At 32.5% G+C, this 22,036-nt stretch overlaps 1 protein-coding gene across 1 annotated transcript in view; it reads right to left on the reverse strand.

The window, feature by feature from the left end:
• CNTNAP5 (contactin associated protein family member 5) overlaps nucleotides 1-22,036 on the reverse strand; it is an 876,250-nt gene that overhangs the window by 336,569 nt on the left and 517,645 nt on the right. The window contains exon 12 of the mRNA XM_031959885.1: nucleotides 18,338-18,457. Coding sequence (XP_031815745.1) covers nucleotides 18,338-18,457 — 120 coding nt within the window. The remainder of the gene's footprint in view (nucleotides 1-18,337; nucleotides 18,458-22,036) is intronic.

Here is a 22,036-nt window from a genome sequence, read left to right on the forward strand (position 1 = left end):
ATAGAAAGAGAAAAGGAGGTGGAGATGCAGATACAGAGACAGGGAGAGATGGGGAGAGGGAGAGAGGGAAAAAAGGAGGGGAAAGAGAGAGAAGATACAGTCTTCTCCAATAAAATAAAATATAAGACCTTGTGGGACCTTCTTTTCTTTGAATCCTTAGCAATTAGAGTATTGCCAAGAAAGTATCAGTAAGCTTTTAAAATAAATTCTTGTTGAGCAAATTATTGACATCGAAATGCAACTTTTACCACATATCTTTATAATTAAAGTTTCCCCTGCCAATCTTTAAACACCAGAGGGATCTTGCTCTAATTCTTGTCAATCATGTAAAATAAGGTGATTCTTTTCTAGATCCCACCAAAGCAACAAGCCTGAAAAAAAGGAAATAAAGGAACTAAACTTGATAATATTTGCTCAAAGAAACTCAGAGAAGCTACCTGAAGCTATAAAAAAAAAAAAAAAAGAAAAGCATAGTCATCAGAGATTTTAGGGATGTCAATTAGGTTGTCCTAGGAATGAAAAAGTGACAATTTTGGTGAAGGAAAACAAAATATACAAGGATGAAAAGCAAAAATTAATATAATCTATGATTTTAGTTTCTGAAGCAAGAACTCAGATAAGGAGGCAAGAATTATTTATATTCAAATGAATTTCATAATTTATCATGTGGAATCAATCAACACAATCTATAAACAACTATGTGAAAATTGTTCATAATCACTAAATTATGAGAAAACTATAAATAAAAAAATAATACAAAGGATTCAACATATACTAAGCAAATGGGAAAAGGTAAGATGAAAACAATTAACCTTTGGAAGGATTACTTATAGATGGATACATAAATGTACTATTAGCAAAGATTGAACAGGTCCAATAATTCTGGAAAGTAATTTGGAATTCTTTGAAGAAAATCACAAATAGTTTCATATATTTTGACTCAGAAATCCAACTCAGCCATATGGCCATTGTATATTATGCATTGAAAGGTATCATGCATACCAAAATACTGACACCATTGTGTATGTGTGTGCGTGTGTGTGTGTGTGTGTGTGTTTGTGTGTGTGTGTGAGTAAAGTATTTCCTCTAACAAGTTCTGTCTTTTAGAACTCATCTACAAGTCTCCTTGGTTACCTTACATCCTTTCAGTAAGCTCATCTATATTCTATTGGAAGGAGACCCACAAAGGACTTTAAAAAAACTCAATATACTATAAAATCATCAAATTTATTGTGGAACTCATCATTTGATCAGATTCCACCAACAAACAAAAATAAATGTACACACAGATATGAGTACAGGGATGAGTATGTGTGTATACACACATTATGCATACATGTTTGTATATGTATGTCTACATACAAATACACACATATGTGTAAGCATGCATAATACTGTATACCTGTATATATATGTATATTTATATATGTGTGTGTATCTTTATACATATAGATAGGTTGTCTCAAAAATTCTTAGAATAGAACCTACATGTATGTAAAATATATGACATATAAATATGGATATTATCATGAATTTATATAAATGATACCATAACTATTTATATCAATAAAAATAACATTACTTATAAGATAAATCAATTATATTTATGTTTTAAATATATAGCCTGCCTTAGGAATTTGAACATGTATACATAGCAATATATATGAATACTTGTATATATTTACACATGCCTATATATACTTATATCTATATCCCTATTTGTCTGTGTATATGTATGTTTGTGTTTATTGGTAGAATGTGCTAAGATGATAATTTCCTCAATAAGTTTAATAAGGTTATATTTTATTAACCTTTTGAAGGGCTGAGGAACTCACTTGAGGTTTCCCCACAGATTAGAGGTGAGCTTATTGGCACCTGGATGATGATAAAACATAAATAAGGAAATTAGTAGAAGAGTTCAAGACTATTAGAGCTTGTTAGAGGAAGAACTCTACAAAAAAATTTGTTGTCAATATTTTGCTATGTACAGCTCCTTTTTATGATTAATTTAGAGATACATATACATTATAGATTTAGATATATATTCTTGAGTGTTTTTTCCATACACTCACAACATATGAGTATGCATGTACGTGTGTGTGTGTGTATATGTCTATACATGTATATGTATAGATACACTTATATGTGTAAGATGTACATATACATATTTTAGGATGAAATAGCAGTAGATATAAAAGGCATAAAGTATAATATATTATTGTATGGTAGCCCAATAATCTACCTTTAAGATAATTTTTGGGGAGAGGGGAAGATACTTTAGAGCAGCATTGTTAAACTCAAAAAGAAATGGATACATTTGGGCACATACTGACTTAGAAATATATAAATTTATATTATCTATGTTTTATTGTATTGTATTTATTTTGTCAAACATATGCCAATTACATTTTAATATAGTTTAGTTCTTTCTTGGAAATTCTGTAGGTTATCATGTGTTTGACACCTCTGCTTTAGAGAAATAACATTGCTAATAGCAAAAATGTTTTTTCAGAAGTAATAATGTCATTTTCTAAGTGTTTCATGCTTCATCATGTTCTCAAAAGCTACATATTTAAAATTCTAAAATGAAATATGCCAGTTCTTATTTAATCATTTTGTTGATGGTCACTTCTAATACTGAAATCCTGTTTAGACCTTTAGGTGGCTCAATAACTTAGAGTGGTGAGACTAGTTTCAGGAATTCCTGATTTTAAATCTAGTCCCAGATAGTCACTAACTGTGTGACTCTGGATAAGTCACTTAACTTCTGTTTGCCTCAGTTTCCTCATTTATAAAAATGGAGATGATAACATCTACTTCACAAGCTTGTTGTGAGAATCAAATGAAATAATAATTGTAAAGACTTAGCATAGTACCTAGCACATAGTAAGTACAATATAAATATTAGGTAATAATGGGAGAGAGAGAAGAAGGAAGAGGAAGAGGAATTGTTGGTGGTGGTGGTGGAAGAAAATCAGTGACACCATGAGGATGATGTCTAGACTTCTGATAGAATTGGATTTAAGTGAGGCAGTTTGAAAAGCTGTCATCCACAGGAGTTACCTCTTCCACAGTAAATAAACTGCAGTGGCAAGACAACAGTCAAAATGACTGAAGATAGCCCAGGATGCAGTACATGAACTGAGCATCTTTGATATCTGACCAACCTTTAACCACAGTTCCAACTTCAGCCTCCTCCATGATGGTTGGAAAAGAAATATCCATTCTGCTTGGAGTAGTGTTCACATGTGTAAGGTAGACATGTGTAAGGTTGAAGCCTATCAGTTACTCTAATATTTGATTTAGTCCCTTTGCCCAGACACTTTTATTGAGGAAGAGCCATGTGAATCCTACTGCTTCTTAGAGTGGGACAGTTGGGTGTACACCAAATTGGATGGACAATCCCGAAAAGGGTTTAGCAAGCCCTAGCACCAGAGGTTCTAGTCCTCCCTGAATACCCTTGTTTGAAAAAAAAATTATAGGAGTTTGGTTTAGAATTAAAAGAGATCTATTCTCTATCTATATATCTATCTATATAAAAGAAATCTAATTCAATTCTTTCATTCATCACAGATGTGCAAATTGCCCTAGAGAAGTTAAATGACTTATACAAGGTCAAATCCATCATGAATAGCAAGTTATTTTAACTCAATATGATTTTGTTCATAAATTTGATTCAAATGGAGCCTAGCAAAGCATCTCTCTAGAAGGAAGATTTAAGATTCCTTTTGTCCCAATCAGCTCATTTAACTGGAAAAAAAAAAAAAAAAAAAAAAAAAAAAAAAAAAAAACTTCTCTGTGGTTTTTTTTTTTTTTTTAATTCTGTGACCAGCTCTGGACATACTATTCTAATAAATATTTGACCAATACAGAATATAGAAAAATTTTGTGTGTGTGTGTGTATGTGTGTGTTTCCTTTAACTTTGTTCTTCACATTCTTTTTAATATACTCCAATAACCTCTGAAAGTAAAGCTTACCTTTTGGGAATTGGTCAGTTGGAAGACTCCCTGAGTCGCTTCCTTCCTTCCTTCCTCCCTCCCTCCCTCCCTTCCTTCCTCCCTCCTTCCCTCCCTGCCTTCTTTCTTTCCCTCCCTTCCCTTGGGGGAAGTAGTGGTCAGAAGCAAAACACTTTTGAGGAGGGACAGTGTGTGGAATGGAGAGATAAGTTGAAGAACTTACAGGAATGTGTAAATTATTTTTCTATATTTTATTTTCATTATTTCTTTGTTTCCCTTATGACCCGTATAATATCTGTAGGCCCACATTTACTTGAGCCTTGGCCAGCTATAAACATATTTACTTAACCCGAGCTGATAACATTTATTAGTATTTAACATGTATAGATAGTTAGTCTATTAAGCTTGACCACTGACTGCTTGATTATCTGAAGCCTGAAGGCCTGATTTTTTCTGTTTCCTAGAAATCAGGTGATTATCAACAGGGTGAAAATAATGCGGGTTGTGGTCCCTTTAAGAATTGATTTATTCCTTTCTTTCTAATTCCCAACCCCTCCTAGCTGATGTATTATCAATCCAGGAAGCCAGGACCTTTGATTCACAAATCATGGTCAAAAGCACCCCTTTGAATCCCAATAGAAGATCAGGGCCTGTCCCAGTCCCCACCCGGATCTGAGCCAAATTGGGCTGTCCCAGCCCCCATTCTAATGATCTGCTCAGGTTTTCCAACCCCCACCAAGCAAGCTCAAGCCCCCACTGAAATCCAGTGAGGAGGCAACTTGGGACTCCACCCACAGGCCCCTTTAGCTAAATCTCCCCTTATAAAAGAATCAAACTGGAGCCCTCTTTTTGTAGAGAGTTGAAACACGCTGGCACCATGCCTGGCACCCCAAGGACCCTTTGTCTGCTGGAATTCTGTTTCCAGTGTCCTCTTATCTCTACTTTTACTATTTCCTTTACCAGACTTTAACCTTGGTTCCAAACCCCATAATAAACCTCTTTTATCAATCTAGGTTTTTGGGTCTGTAAATTGCTTTATAGGGGACTCGTGCCATTACTAAACCTCATTTAACTCTGTATCCTTGCACAGAATCCAAAGGGGTGCTTTTGACCACGATTTGTGAATCAAAGGTTCTAGCTTCCTGGATTGATAATGCATAATCTAGGAGGGGTTGGGAATCAGAAAGAAAGGAATAAATCAATTCTTAAAGCGACCACAACCCGCATCATTAGGAGAGATTGAAAATAAATGGCAAGGGGGAGGAGGAAATACAACTAGCAATAGTAATTGTAAAAAAAAAAAAAATTAAAAGCAAGTTTCTCTGATAGAATATTATTGTTCTCTGGAAAATGATAAGCAGGATGCTCTCAGGAAATCAAACAAACAAAAAAATCTGGAAAGTCCACCATGAACAAAATGAAATATACTGTATACAAAGCAACAACTATGTTCTGGGATGACTAGCTGCAAATTATTTTTTTATTCTCAATAGTAGAATCATCCACATGTACTATGAAGGATTTGTGATGAAAAGTCCTATCCCTACCCAGAGAAGGAACTGATTGAATCTGAATATAGATTGCAGAATTCTCTATTATTCTCTCTCTCTCTCTAGTTTTAACTTTTTTTTTTGAGGGTTTTTATTTTTATTAGGGTGGGAAATCTATGCTTTCTTTCACAAATTGACAGTTATGGAAATGTTTTGCATAATTTCACATATGGTTTCTTAATTGTGGGTGGGGACCAGGGAGAAAATCTAGAACTCAAAAATCTTAAAAAACAAATGTAAAAAATTGTTTTGAATATAACTAGGGGAAAATATTAAATAAATTAATTTAGAAGTTAAAAAATAATTAAAAGGCCCAAATCTCCCATTTTAACCCAATTTCAGTCATCTTTATCTACATCTGCCACTGGGCCTCAGAAGGCTTTGGAGGAGAAAGTGAGGCAGGTGACCTTTCACAACCCTCCCTCACTTAAATCCAATTCACTTGCTTTACATGGCATCACCTCCCTGATATGGTCATCTTTAAGGAAGAAGGACAAACAACAATGCAATTCAAATGCCTTGAAGGCTTCCCCCTTCCCCCACCCACAACAGTATTTTCAGTAATAATTGATTCAACTTAGAGTCAAAAAGAACACAAACTATTTTCTTTGAACCTTATACCCACATAGTTCCCTTTCTGCTTGTATCAATTTATTTAGCAATATGGGGAAAGGGAGCCAATCCCACAACTGAATCCAAGGCCTTTTCCACTGGTTGGTAACCAGTTTCAATATAATCTCAGGAATCAATAAGGGTAGAACAATGAGGGGAAAATACCTACTTTGCATTTATCTCAAATGAATTTTTTTGTTTTAGAGGAACATTTTTTTTTCCCTATTTGTCAAAATTATTTGGACCCTTTTTTCTCATCTCCCACAGTATTATTTGACCGAATTTGGATAAATTGAGGTACTTGATGAACATATCTTCAAATTCTAGAGGCACATTTAAAAAATCATCAATTTGATTTCCTGAGTCATCTATTAAATTTTTATATGTCAATTTAGCAGGTCACAAGTATAGTTTTGAAATTCTTTCTAGGGCATGAAGCAAAGAGTTGCTTTTCTTGGTGATTACCTAGCAAGTCAAAAAGAGCTCTTAGGGCTCCACAAACAGTTGATACCATCAATTTTGTACTTCCACTTCTTAGATAGGCATTTTGCAGGGTCAACAACATTATTTCAGCATTTGGAAACCAGATGTTCAGGAGTTAAAACTAACTATAAAGATATATTTCTTTTCCAACTTATAATATTTTATGTGTCAAATCAGTTTCATAGTTAGAGGATAATCTATTACCTTCAATCATACCCGACAATTATCCATTAGGAATCTTCTAACTGTAATATTGTAGAGACCTCAATTTCAGCCTCCCTACCTACTCCATTATGTATGCTTTGATGAGTTTTAATGAAAACAGAGCCTACTGCCAAAAGAAAGAAAAAAAAATAGTGAGGGATAAGAGATGGAAAATTGTAAGAGGTTTTAGAAATGGATTATGGGCCATTTTCACATGGATAACAAGCTTCAGTTTAGATGTATGACAAACCACTGACTGCAGCTTCTCTCAGAATAGATAACTGAATGCATGCATATACACAAATGTGTGTTGTGTTTGAAAACATGAAATAACTTTGTTTTTGTTTTTGTTTTTTTGTTTTTTTTTTATTTTTTGTCAGTGGCTCTAGATAAACAATATTTGCATTTCAATATCCAATTGTAACATGTAAGAAGAGAAACATTGCCTGGCAGTGCAAGATTTCTACTGTAAATTGACAAATTATTTTCTTAGCATTACAAAGGTCAAGCAAAATCAAAGAAGTAAAGGCTTAAATACCAATATCTAAAACAAAACAAGGCAAAATACCTCCACCATCCTTTTTTTCCCTTCTTCTTTATTCCCTGACACCTAATTAATGAGTAGAAAATCTGGTATTGGAAAGGGGGAAATTTGACATAGGGTAAAGAAAAGGAGTGGAACAAGTCACTGAGGCAGTAACAATTCTCATGTCCTATTTTAAATATATATATATATATATATATACAAATGATGGATAAATCCAAAAGCCAGTGAAAATTAAACATTGATCTTGTAACATAAACTACTAGGTGTTATTGATTTGATGGAAGAGGACTTCTGTGCAAGGAAAATAGATTATTGTTAAAGTGGAAGGAAAAAGAGAGCTATGACAATGTTTCTGTGTTATAAAAGGATCTTTCAGACATTAATTTGTAGTTGCCATCTTGTAAGATGGGTATTTTTTTTTCTTTTCCCATACTCTATTAACAACAGAAAGAACAGGTCTATAGCATAAAAGGTGGCCAGGTACTCTTAGAAACAGCTGGCATCACTTTCTCAGCAATGGAAATTCCACTGAAAATACTTTGTTTTAAGATTTACAAAGCACATTAAGTCTTATTTAATCCTATTACAATCCCCTGTAGAAGGTAATATAATTAGTGCTATTTCCTTTTAAAGAGAAGGAAACTAAAGTTCCCATAGTTAGGCATCTTATTTATATCTATCTCTTTAGATTCAAAGTAATTTTTATTTGTTTCCTATATGATTATGCTGTATTGGATCTAACTAATGTATTTTCAGTGGGTAGGGTTGATGGGGGTGAACCCTGAAACTGTGTCCCCTTTAATCTGTAAAAGAAGTGTGATTCAAGGTCTCAAGCTCTCCCCAGAGAAAAGCATACCTTTCCCAGATAATGCTCTCCCCAAGTTAAGTGGTCTCATTCAGTTGGACATCTTGGCCCAATTAGTCCTATTGAGTGGCTCCAAACTCCAACATAAGTAATCTCTTTTCAACTGGAAATCTAAGTCTGGGACATTGAAGCACAAGTCTCAGACTGATAATAAAAGACAACTCTGAACCCCAAATCTTTGCAGAAGTCTGAAACAGAATTATGCTTGCTAAGGAAGCTCTCTTCTTGGCAAAGCTGCCTACCAGGACTTTTGCCCACTGTGAAGATATTCTCTTCTTAGTGTTACACTTTGCCATTTTCCTAACAGGACATTGCCACTAAGAAGTCTGTCTTCCTAGCAAACCTGACTTCTCATTGCCAGACTCCTAATGAGGAGTTTTGCCTGCTAAGAAAGCTTCCTTCTTAGTGAATAATAAATTCACTTTTTGCCACAGATTTTTGGGTTTGCGAATTCTTTTGCATTGGACCTGCATCTCTCCCCCTATTCCCAGGATACTAACAACAACTGGGGAAATAAGTAAAAGACTATAGGAGATTCCTCTTGATCTTGATGTGGTATAGCACCTAGGGAGGGCACAGCAATAACCCTAATGCCACTAGCCTTGGGAGTGCCACAAACAATGCTGACTATCAGATAACAATCTATTTATTAACAAAGTCATAATAAAGTTTCTGAGAGTTCAGTAGTGGGATGTGGCTCCATCTCTAAACTTTAGGATTCAATACTCTTCAAGATCACTCCTCAATTTTACCTCTAAGCCATAGAAGTCAATAATGATTGCAACCCCACTCCTAACACTCCTCAATTTTATGTTTAAGCCATAAAATTAGCATATCAGTGACTTAAAAAAACCTGATCTTTGTTTCTCTTTCCTATATTATTTTCTTGCTCCTGACTCTTTGCTAAATTTCCTTGGAATTTAGCCTACTGTCAAGTAATATAATAAATCTCTGCCCAAAAGGAGGTGATGCCATGACATGCAAATGAAATGAATTTAACTGAGGGAGGGCTGTGCAAGTCACCTGCCTCAATTTTCCTTCCATACCCATCTGGGTTAAGTGACCAGATATAGATCAGGAGTACTGGAGATGGTCTTGGAAGCAGTGGGAGACCTTGGTCTTTTTGAACTAAGATCTTCAACAAGTCTCAGTCTGATTGAGGCAACACCCAATCTTTAATTAAGGTACAATGAGCTAGAAAAGGAAATGCCAAACCACTTTAGTGGTTAGTATGTTTGCCAAAAAAAAAAAAAAAAACACCCCGAATGAGATTATCAAGAGTTGGACAGGACTGAAATGACTGAACAACAACAATGATAAATTGTAAACTGAAAAAAAAAATCTCTCCCTGTGGCCAAACTAGTGATAAGCCTCTCTAAACCTACCTTAGAAGCAACTTGTATGAGAAATATGCAGTTACACATAAAAGCTACTTAGTAGGGTCTGACAAAGCTTAAAAGACACAGAACTTCATTATAACTTTCTTGGGATGCAGTGTTGTGAGTGACACATTAAAATCCTTAGACTTATTAATTATGTAACACTCAACAAGTCATTTGGCCCATTAGAATGGGAGGTCCTTGAGAGCATATGCTGTCTTTTCCATTTCTTTATATTTCCAGGACATCTATGCCTAACATAATAATTCTTAATAAATAATTATTGATTGACTGACTTCCCAATACATCAACTCCCTAAGATTATAAATTGTGGAGAAAGAACTGATTCTCATTAGTAGAGATGAGGGATAGGGATGGACATGGGGCTTTTTCTTCATCTAAGAGTTCTAGATATCAATGAAATCACATCTCATCCCTATCTCTGTTCCTTTTGCTTTTCCTATCTCCATCTCTATCCCTATCTAGAGGATATCCTTATCTATGTTTGTATCATAGTAGAGAAACATTTAAATAAGAATATATTCTTAAGACATGATTCTTATAAAAATGAGAAAATGTGTTTTCCTTCTTCATAAGAAATATTTTCTCATTTGTTGTTGTTGCTGCTCTTTTTTCTTTTTTCTTTTTTTTTCTTTTTTTGGTTTGGTTTGTTATTTTTGGTGAAGCAGCACTTCCAGTTGCATTATAAAAAAAAAAAGAAGCTATAGTAATGTTAAAAATGGCACACTGGGTTGGGTATCAAAATGCATGGGCTCATATTCTACCTTTGCTACTTACTATCTATGTGATAATGAATAAGTCATTTAACATATCTAGGCCTTCCTTCTTCAGCTATAAAATAAAGGCATAAGACTAAATGGCTTTTAAACCCATTTCTAACTGTCAATCTAAGTTTCCTATAATTGATGTATTTTTTCCCATAATATTTCAAAATCCTTCATTTTATACTTAATTTGGATTAGTTACTTCAAATCGTGCTGCCCATCATTTTCCCATATTTTTGCCAATCAATCATATTTTGGCCACTCATAAACATGCATTATGTTTTTCTTCCTCCAATTATAAAATAAGAATTGTCCTAGTATTAGTGATTCTCAGAAAATCTGTTTTTTTTCCTATTTTGCAATTCTACAACTATTTATCCTTTTATCTCAACTCTTTTATTTCTTGTCTGTAATCCAGACCAGAATTAAACTCTCTCTCAAACTTTTACCTCTCCAACATCCTCTAGAATTATTATAACCTTATAGAATACTGAAAAGAATGTTTTAGAAAAAAAACTACATTTCACCTATATCCTTATTCATTTGCTTGTCATTTACTATTCTCAAGGAATTTCAGCACATCATGTAAGTGTGACTTTCCCTTGAAAATATATTTTGCCTTGTACACAATAGTTTTCTCTGCCCTCCCCCCATGTTAGGTATTCAGTGATTTTTTGATATTGAACTTCTTGATATTTTTCAGAATATACAATCAAAACTCACAGATCTAACAACTTAGATCCCTTCAGGTTCCCCTTTTAATGAAAGTGATTCATATTTGTAACTGTTTCTTAAACAAGATTTTAAAAATTTCAACACTTCTAGCTCACTTTTTTGTACTTAAAATTATCCTTGATTAAATCATAAATTTAGAAAGGACCTTAGAGATGAACTAAATTGTTTTATAAAGAAAAAAAAATAAAGTGCATAGAATTCCATTGTTTTGTCCAAGGTCGAACTCTATTTAATAACATAATTGGGATTAGAATCAGAGCTTTTGACAATTAGCTTGCCAAAATAACATGTTGGCTTTCATATGTTGCCACATGCTTAAATAATTTTCATTTCTAGTCTTCAGGGATTTTTGTTTTCATAAACATGTAGGAAGAAACTATGCATAACAATTGTTGATTGAGTGGCTATTATTAAATAGCATGACTACCAAAAAAACCAAGATTATCAGAAATATATATTAAGATAGGTATAATGGTATGGACAACTACTATAATATAATAGAAATATCACTGATACTAGAATCAGAATATTTGGGATTAATTTCTTCTTTTGAAGATTAAAAGACAGATAGGTCATACAATGGCAGAGAGTCAGAAAGGTTTAGTTCAAATCCAATCTCCTACATTTCTTAGCTATGTCATCCCTGGGCAAGTCACTTAACATTATTTGCCTTAGTTTCCTCAACTGTAAAATGAGATGCAGAAGAAAATGACAAACCATCTTAATATTTTCACCAAAAAACCCCAAATGGGGTCACAAGGAATTGGACATAATTGAAAAACAACTGAACAACAAATCTGAATATTAAAACTTCCATGACATTAGGCAAATTACTCTCCCTAGGTCTATAGCAAAAAAGAACTAATCTAGATAGTGTCAGACTCTTTTATGATATTAGATCTACATAGAAAAGCAACCATGAGATTGGGAAATAGCTCTGGACTGAGACCCTGGAGCCTGGTATCTAGTTTCAGTCATTCTTTTTACTAGATAGTTGCAAGATAAGTAACATTTAAACACTTATATACCACTTTAATGTTTATAAATCACTTTTTAATAATACCTGATTGTATCCTTATAACCTTGGGAGATAGGAACTATTAATATCCCCCTTTTAGAAAAGTGGAAAGCAAGAAAGACAGAATCTGTTGACTTCCCTAGGGTTACAAAGATGAGTATGAAGTAATACTCAAATTCAGGTCTTTCTAAGTTCAGTACTTTATATGCGACACATTCTTGTGTAAACTTGAATAAATGTTTCTTTTGGCCAACAAATGCAGAGAATAACTAATTAAAGTTCATTTCAGCTCAAAAACATCATGGTATTCTATGAATTCTCTGTTTTTCAGGTTATAAACTGAATTGTTTAACAAAGGAAAAGGACAAAGCAGTATCCCCAATGATATATGCTATCATACCCCTTCCTCTAAACACATGGTGTAAGTATAGGATACAAACCATAGATCATAGATTGACCCAGGTCAAAGTTAGTTTGTACTATTTCTTTATATAAGAACGTTATCATTTCTTTGTCTCTCTGCATATACCTTTCCCACCCAACACTGACATTTTTAATTTCTTTGGTTCATAGTTCTAATTAAAGCATGAGCTGCCTTTATGCTAGCAAGTGTGATACATATTTTTAGATTTACACATAATGAAAATAATTACGGGGGAAAAATTCCTCAGGCAAAGACAGCAGCAAAATGTTCCATCTTTAAATGCACATATTGTTAATAGTTTCACTGACTCATTAACATTTTAAATATCTTCAATATTTTTAAACTGCATATGTAGGCATAGGAGTCTATATTAAAGTTGATGATCATTAAGCATAAAAATAATAACAACAATGATATTAATAATACCTATCATACATATCTTTATAAAATAAGCATTATATTTAATAATAAATCATGTATGAGTTCAAGATGTTCATTGGACTTGGGTTTTATATACATTTTTTCTCATTCTGAATAATTTATAGTAGCCAATATTATATAATAATAATTATTATTAGTTATGGACACACACACAAATTAAAAGCAAGAAACAAATGTCCAAATTAACCATAATCAAGCTTATTAAAGTTTGATGATGAAATCTGCAATGTAGAGTCCACTTAGAATTGCTACCTTGGTAAAGAAAACAATTATCATTTTAAAGCTTTAAAATAATTTAAAAATCACTAAGAGCAAAATAAAATGACTTACTACATTATTCAATGTATTTTAATGAAACTCATCTTCTTCTTCACCAAATTTACCTTTTCTACTAATTATTTTATTCCATTAGAAATATTATCCTTCAATTCACTCAAATCCTTGACCTCTGAGTCATCCTTGACTCTTGCTTTCCCTCATTCTTTAAATTAAATTAGTTGTTAAATCATGCATATTCTCCTTCCACAGACTCTCATCTCTCATTTGGACCATTAAAATATTTTCCATGACATTCTTTTTTGTTTGCATCCTCTTCCCTTTAGAATCCATTTACGAACTGCTAGTGCTGATATTACTCTCCTGCTGAAAAACTTTCAGTGTTGCCCTGATTCTGCTATGATAACATTTTTAGTCTGACTTCAAATCCCTCCACATTTGAACTCCTACCTACCTCTTCAAACTCCTCTTCATAAGTAGCCCCTTTCTTTCAGCTTTATAGAAGTATCTACTTTCTACTTCATAAGTATTCTCTTTCTTTCTACTCACACAACCACCACCCTAGGTCAAGTCTCATTACCTCTTGGCTGGACAGTACTGAAATAGCTTCCTAATTGGTCTCTCAGCTCCAAGTTTCTATTCCAATTTATTCTCCACGGAGTGATTTTTTTTTTTCTGAAGCACAAATCTGATCATATCACTCCTCATCTTCAATAAATTCCAGTGGCTTCCTATATAAACTTCTTTACTATTTAAAGACTTTTATAACCTGACCATAATCTACCTTTCAAAAATTATATGCCACTGGCTATCATACACATTACAATTCATGAAAACTGCCCTTTTTATTGTTCTTCATATATATATATATATATATATATATATATGATATATACATTTTATATACATACATACATATGTGTATACATATATACATATGTATGTATGTATATAAAATTTTTCTGCTTTTGTACTGATTCTCCCCAATACCTGTAAACATTTTTTTCCTATGAAAATGACCAATTTCCTTCAAAGATTGATTTTTCAATATCAGTTTCTACCTGAAGCTTTACCAGAACCTCATAGCTGTTAGTATTCCCTCCCATCCCCAATTCACTATCTACCCTACACAAACATCTACCTATTCTTGCATCTGTTTTCTATAGACTGACATATTTTTATCTTTCCAGGCTAGATTGTAAGTTCCATGAAGTCATAGGATTTTCACTTTTGTCTTTAGCACAGTGCCTAATACATATTTTTTTCTTAATATTTTACATATGGGGAAACTAAAGCAAACTAACACAACTTTGATACAAAAAGTCACATAGTCAGTAGTAAATAGAAGAGATAACACTTAAATCATACAATAGCACCTAGGATTCAAAGTTAGTATCAATCATAATGATTATTTATTACAACCCTTTTATCTATTTTTGCTGTTGTTGCTATTCAGTTATTTGTAATAATCTCCACTATTGGTGACCTTATTTTTTTCTTGGCAGAGATATTTTGAAATGGCTTGCCATTTCCTTTTCCAGATGAGGAACTGAGGCAAACAGGGTAAAATAACTTGCCCAGTATCTCACAGTTAATAAGCATCTGAATTTAGCACAATTTAAACTCAGGAAGATGAATCTTCTTGACTCCAGATCTAACATTCTATACAAAGCATCACCTAATAATGCCTTCTAACATATACAGGAGGAAATTGAACTTCAGAAAAGATAATTTATTTGACAAAGGTCATATAGATGGGTAAGTGGCAGAAGTTTTATTTAAACTCGGGTAATCTTATTCCAACCTTGTACTCTAAGCACTATATCAGGTTGCCTTTTACTAATCTGGGTTTCATTTTCTTATTTATAAAATGATAGAATGAAGAGCTCAGAAATCTCTTCAACTATAATAATTTATTATATTTGATCCTAATGTATAGTTTCAATAATATTTTGTAGAATTTAGAAAATATAAAAATGTTTAATATTAAATCATTAATGAATATTTTATTAGTTGTTATTAATCAAATTTATTAAATCATATATAATATAGTTATCTATTATGTTTTCGTTCATAGAAAATCCTGATAGGAATCAGACTACTTTCCAACCATATTCCTTTCTATGTCTTGTCTTTGTGTGTTAAAACACACTAAAAGACTACTAAGGCCTCCCAGTGATTTCTTTGCCCCTATTTCAACCAGGGAAGAGGTTTACTTATAAGTGGCTAGTCTTCCCTTTTTTGGCTTATGATCTCAGAGCTTTACAAAAGTCAATATAGAATATTGCAGAATGCACACAGTCTCTTAGGATAAGAATTAAACTTTGATGTTGCTTGTTCATTAACTTTAGTGTTCATGGTTTTCCAGATCAAGGAGTTTGTCATGATTTCTGGCAAATGGCCATTTCATTCTGGATAGATAGGTGACTGATCTTGACTAATTTCCCCTATCTTAGTACAAGTCTTAACTGAGGAAGGTTAAGACTTCCTGGTTAAATGTAGGGAACGACATTTTTTTTTCCTTTTTCCATTACTACTTCACTGTCTGAAATATAAAATATCCCTCATTATGTTACATGAAATTTCTTTATAACATTTATTGCCATTGTAGCTGAATATAATGAACTGTAGTTCTACAGGTTCATCAAGGCAGACCTGATCAATTATCCCTAGTCATTAATTTCTCTGCCCTTTATTCACTATTAATCCAATTATCATTCATTAGTAGCTATTTCCCTGAAAAGGGACCAACTTTCTACTTTATTTCCAATACCAATATTGATGTTCTCACTACCTTAGGCAAGTTATTGATATAAACCTAATATTCCCCATCAGTCAGAATAAGATAATAATATATCTTCCATGGTGGGGATGACATAAGGTTTAATTTATATGGACATATTTTAAATAATTAAATGCCATGGAAATGCAAAGGGACAGTATCACACTGCAGTTCAACCAACATTTGCTGCTGACAATTTTTTTTCCTAAGTGTTAAATGTTTTATTTAATACATTTATGTTTTGGATGAACTTAATAAATTCCATGATTTTAAAGTGATAATAGATAATAATTGCCACAATGATGATTCAAAGAGAAGGATTATCTTGGACTTGGGCATCATGGAAAATATTTTTTTTATGAATGTGAATAATGACTTAAAAATAAAGAATTCTATACTTATAAAAACACCAAATTGTTTATATGACAGTTTTGAGGTTAGGGATTCTCCATCCATTTTTATAAATTTGACTTACTTGATTTCATCAAGAAAAAGGTATCCCAGACAATATAACTATAGCTGTATTAAAAAGTAATTCCTTTTATCACCTCATTTACCTGTGGAGAATATTCAAATGCATGTTCTCAAGGTTTAAGGTTTATAGTGACTTTGAAGAATTAAGACATTCAACTAATAGGCATTTTACATAGAAAATATAATAAGGATCATTCTACAAAATTCCCATCCAAAGAGAAGTACAATAAAAACATCTTATTAATATTTTCCAAAAGTAGCATCAGAGTCACTTTTCCTTCGCCCCCTTCTTTTAATAGTCTTCTCTTTATTTCTCCCTGTTTAGTTCTTTATTTTTTTTATCTTTTAATCTCTACTTTTTGCCCTCCCTCTTTCTCTTTATTTCCCCTTCTTCAACTGTTTCCCTTGTCCTCCCACATTTTTACTATTGTTTAAGTGCTGCTGCTGCTGCTACTGTTACAAATTTACTGCTTAATACTACTACAAATAATGATGGTGATGATATCATTTTCACTTCATTTACTTACAAAACAGTTGTCTCAAAACAAAAAACAAACATTGAGAAGCTTTATCCTCCTTTTATATATGAACTAACTAGTACCCCAGAAGATGAAAAGATTTGCTCACAGTCATTGATCCACTAAGTTTTATTGGAGTTGGATCTCAAACTCAGATTCAGATTTTTTTTTTTTATTTTCACAGGCAATTATCTTTTCATTTTACCAAGTAATTTCACAAATATCTATAACAAGAAACCAGTCTCTTTTTACTAGTTCTTAAGTTTTTAAAACATTAAGTTCCCACATCTTAATTTAAATCTTACTTTTAACTCAATAGATGTTTCCTTAAAGAGAAGCTAAATTAGACTGATTTAAAAAAAAAAAAAAGATGAATTAGTTTGTGGTACAATTAGGAGAAGTCCACTTTCTGGAGCTCTTTATGATTTTGTTATAGCAGCAGTCATCTCTCCCAATCTATTAATTAATACATAGAAGATAGCTATTACTTTTGTAGTTGTAGTAGTGTTGATGGTAGTACTAGTGCTGGTGATGGTGCTAATAGTAATAATAGTAAAGTAGTAGTAGCAATAGTAATAATAGTAATAGTAGCAGTAGGTGAGGTGGAATGGCTGTGTGTGTGTGGTTGTGTGTGTGTATGTATGTCTTACGCAAGAATAGGATAAGATGAGTATGGGAAGGATTGTCAAATATGGAGTGAGTAAAGGTGAAAACCTCCATGACCTCATGATCATACAGATAGATCTATGGCACAATTAGGTTTTCTGACTGAGTCAAGTATTCTTTTTGCCTCACTGTTATAGGGGATACTACAGAGGATAAGTGATATGATACCAGTCAGAGAGGATACTAGAAAAATGACAATGTTAAATATTGTTAATGACAACATGACTGCATAATCCCACTTGACAATGGGGTGAGTTATAATGTTGTTCTACATTCTAACTATACAGGAAATATTATTTTAATCATTAACTTGAAAGACTTTTTAAAATTCTAGGGTAAAACTTAAGTAAAAAGGACAAAAAGTTTTAGGAATAGTACTAGATAATTAACAACTATGCGTTTTTTAAAAAAAATCAATGTTCTCATTCTTTTTATAGCAATATAGCTATTATTTGTATGTTAATCCTAGAAATACTTTTTTTCTGAAGTTATAGACTCTCATCCTATTTTTTCAATCTTTTAATTTCTTTTCTAAAATTCTATGCTTCAAAATGAAATGCTTTCTGGGTTTACATTATTTAAAGAATTTGTTAAATATGAATGAAAATGATGAAACCTTACCTGTTATATTGCAGTAAACATAAAGTGGCTCAAGGGGCCCACTGCCATCTGAATCAATGTGGAAAAAGCCAGATGTGTTTCCCTTGTGTCGATAGGCTTCACATGATTGCTCATAGATGGCTAAAAAGGAAATACAGAAAGTGAGAGAGAAAAGTTTATGTTGTTTTTTGTTTTGTTTTGTTTTTTTGGTAGCGAGTCATGTTCTATGACATTAATAACCTTATATGCATTTAATCTTCATCTATTTAACACAATAATCTTATTCTATCTTAAACTCAGACTAGCTGCTGGTCTATAACTACTAATAAAATATCATTCCCTAAGCATACTATTTTAGGAAGATAGAAAAATGACAGCTGACATGAAAAGTGTCTGTTCTTATGCAAAAAATTGCTCTCTAACTCAGGTATAATGGTAGCTAAATTTCCTGTATCAATAAGATGACAAGAATAATTTAAGGGTTACATGGCAAGTAGACAACTACTCACAATCACCAGGAGATCACAGTGATTAACAAAAAGTAACCTTAATGATACTTATAACAATAACTACTCCACAAGAAAATGAACTCACACCCTTAGCCTCTTTAAATCAATCAATATTTTCTGAGCAGAAATTCCATGACTAGAACTATGCTAGTCAATGAGAAATATAAGAAAGAAGTATAAATATATTCCAACAAGGAATGTCATTTGTAGCTATAGTCCTAAAGATAAAACTTATACATATGAAGCTTAGCTACTAATGTTTTTAAGAAATATAGGTAGAGTAGTTAGGGGAAGTTTCACAGGTGAGATGAAATTGGAAGTGACCCACAATGCTCCAGCCAAATTAAGTATGTGATGCATTTGAGGTGCACTTCAAACAAATAGTGTCTTAATATAAAGAAATATTTATGACATATTTGTCTTTCATCCGCATGAATTTCTTCATGCTGTTTCGTATGACTGGAATATCTTTTCTTTCTCCTTTTATCTACTAGATTTCTATATACACTTTAATGCCCAAATGGAATGCCATTTTCTCTATAAATTCTTTCCTAGGCATGATTTTCCCACTCAAGCCTACTTTTTTTTTTATCTCTCTAGTGTATTTATTATATAAAATTTTCTATTATATCTATCCAGGTATCTCACTTTCTATACACAATCTATACTAGATTATGAACAACATTCATGATAAACCCCTATTGTATCTGAAGAATTTTGTCCCTACTAATAATGATAATAACGAAAATAATAACAGCTAACATATATGGTTTTGTAAAGTTTTGCAAAGAACTTTTACATATAGCATCCTATTAGAACCTAACAAAAAACCACGAAGTAGTTATTATTATTAATCTTTGCCTTTGTACAAATGATGAAACTGAACATGGGAAAGGTTAAATGACTTGCCTAGAGTCACACTGATAGTAGTATCTTAACCAGGATTTGAACTCAGGTTTTTCTGGAACTCTATCTATAATACAACTTAGCTATCTCAGACTTATAACGGTAATTAATACAATATTCTAAATGTAGTGATCACTCATTAATTGTTTACTGAATTGAGCTAGCAAACATCAATGATAGACATTGCATATTTATCATTTTCTATTTCCCTATAGTGCTTTCAAAAGTAATATATTGAATGGAGATTTATTAATTCAAGCATACAACATTGGTTAGTAGGGAAGAACACTGAATTGGAATCTTGGGACATGAGTTTTAATTCCAGCTCTTCTACTTTCTACCCATGTGACATTAGTCACCAGTTCTTTCAGCCTAAGTTTCTTCATCTTTAGGGAACTGGACTAGATGTCTCTTAATGTATCTTCCAGCTCTGGAGCTATTATGCTATTAAAAAGCTTAATGGCATTTATACACAAAATAAAAATCAAGACTTTTCTTGGATTTCTGGGATAACCAACACACCTTTGGCTCAATTGAGGGGAAGACCAGAAGAATAAAGAGAATAAAAAGGATTATGGAAATCATTCAATTTATTAATAGACATTACAGCAATTATTTAATTCTAGGCAAGTCACAGAACTTTTTCAATCTGTTTCCTTATCTACAAAAATGAGAATAATATTACCAGCTATGCCATAATATTATGTTGAGGTTCAGATGAGATAACATGTTTAAACTGTTTTGTAAAACTTGATGAATTATATACATGCTATGTTCTTATTATTCATTTTTCAAATGAGAACAAGAGAAATGAGATTATTTTCCAAGACTATTATTTTTCCATTGCTATTCATTATAGGTTTATCTCTGTTGACATCAGTATTTATTAATTTTACTGTTAGCCTCTGTGACAGGAATTTATTAATTTTTAGAATTAATCTCTAAGTGACAGGAATTGACTTGACTGTAATGGTCAAGTCAATTCAAAATAATAAAATTTATCATTGGTGCTATAAGTAGTTAGTCTTTCGTACTAGATGATATAGCAGTAAAAAATTAACAGCAACAACAACAATACTTTTGCAAAACTTTCTGGTTTGGAAATTAGGCTTTTTTAAAGTCATAAATGTATCTCTACATATACTGAAATACATGTAACATTCAAGATTTCCTATGAAAAGAATAATGGCAGTTACATAAAGAATTCTCTACTGTTCAATTGTTTAAGTCTTATTCAACCCTTTATGACTCCATTTTGGGCTTTCTTAGCAAAGATACTAGAGTGCTTTGCCATTTCCTCCTCCAATTCATTTTACAATGAGAAAATTGAGGCAAACAGGGTTACTTGACTTTCCCATAGTCAAATAGCTAGTAAAAGTCTGAGGCCAGATTTGATCTCATATCTTCTTGATTCTAGGCCCAACACCCTATCTATTTTGTCATCCATCTGCCCATCAAAGAATTCTTTAAGGGGAATTTTATCTTAATAGAAAAGAAATGAACCAGTGCTTTTGTAATTGAATAAAACATTCTAGTTCTGGACCTACTAACTAATCAGTTGCCTAAAATACAATTGGGAATGTCCTTATTTATAGTATCTACTCGGATTAGGGATAATGCTAGCATACAGACAGAAATATAGTTCTATTTAACTTCATCTTTTCAAGTGTCAACATTATATTTGTAGTTTGTTTTTGTTTTTAGTTTGTTTATTGTCCTCCCTCCCATGCATTTGTACTCTTACTGGGAAGGTAAACAAACATATACAAACATTACTGAGTAAAACTGTTCTTTCCTATTATTGGCCCATTAGTTCCACAAATTTTAGGTCAAAAGAAAGTAATACTTAACTAGATGACTATACGGTCATAGTTCTCTTTCTTTTTGTGTTATACACACACACATATATATATGTAATTATAGACATAAATAAGACTAAATTAATTCCATTAATTAAATAAATGCTTGTGAAACATTTTGGAAGCATTTTGCTTTTATAGGTAGTTATTTAATTAAGCTTAACAACCCTCTTGTGAGATATATGTATAGCAAGTTGCATTCATTTGGCATGATGGATGTAAAAAGGAGCTAGGTTAAAGAAAAGGGGCTTCTGCTGAAATTAATTTGGAAACTGCCAGGGTGGGACATCTCTTGGTATCCCATGCAGTATTCAAAATAGAAGTAGCTTCTGTGACATTTGTGTCATGAAAAAAAAGCTACTGAAAGTATAGGTAAGTCCTACAATCTTGCTGGCTCAGCAATTAGAACTAATTCATATATAGATAATGGAAAGGAGAAGATAAAA

This window comes from Sarcophilus harrisii, chromosome 3 (genome assembly GCF_902635505.1).
Source record: "Sarcophilus harrisii chromosome 3, mSarHar1.11, whole genome shotgun sequence".
Taxonomy (NCBI): Eukaryota; Metazoa; Chordata; class Mammalia; order Dasyuromorphia; family Dasyuridae; genus Sarcophilus; species Sarcophilus harrisii.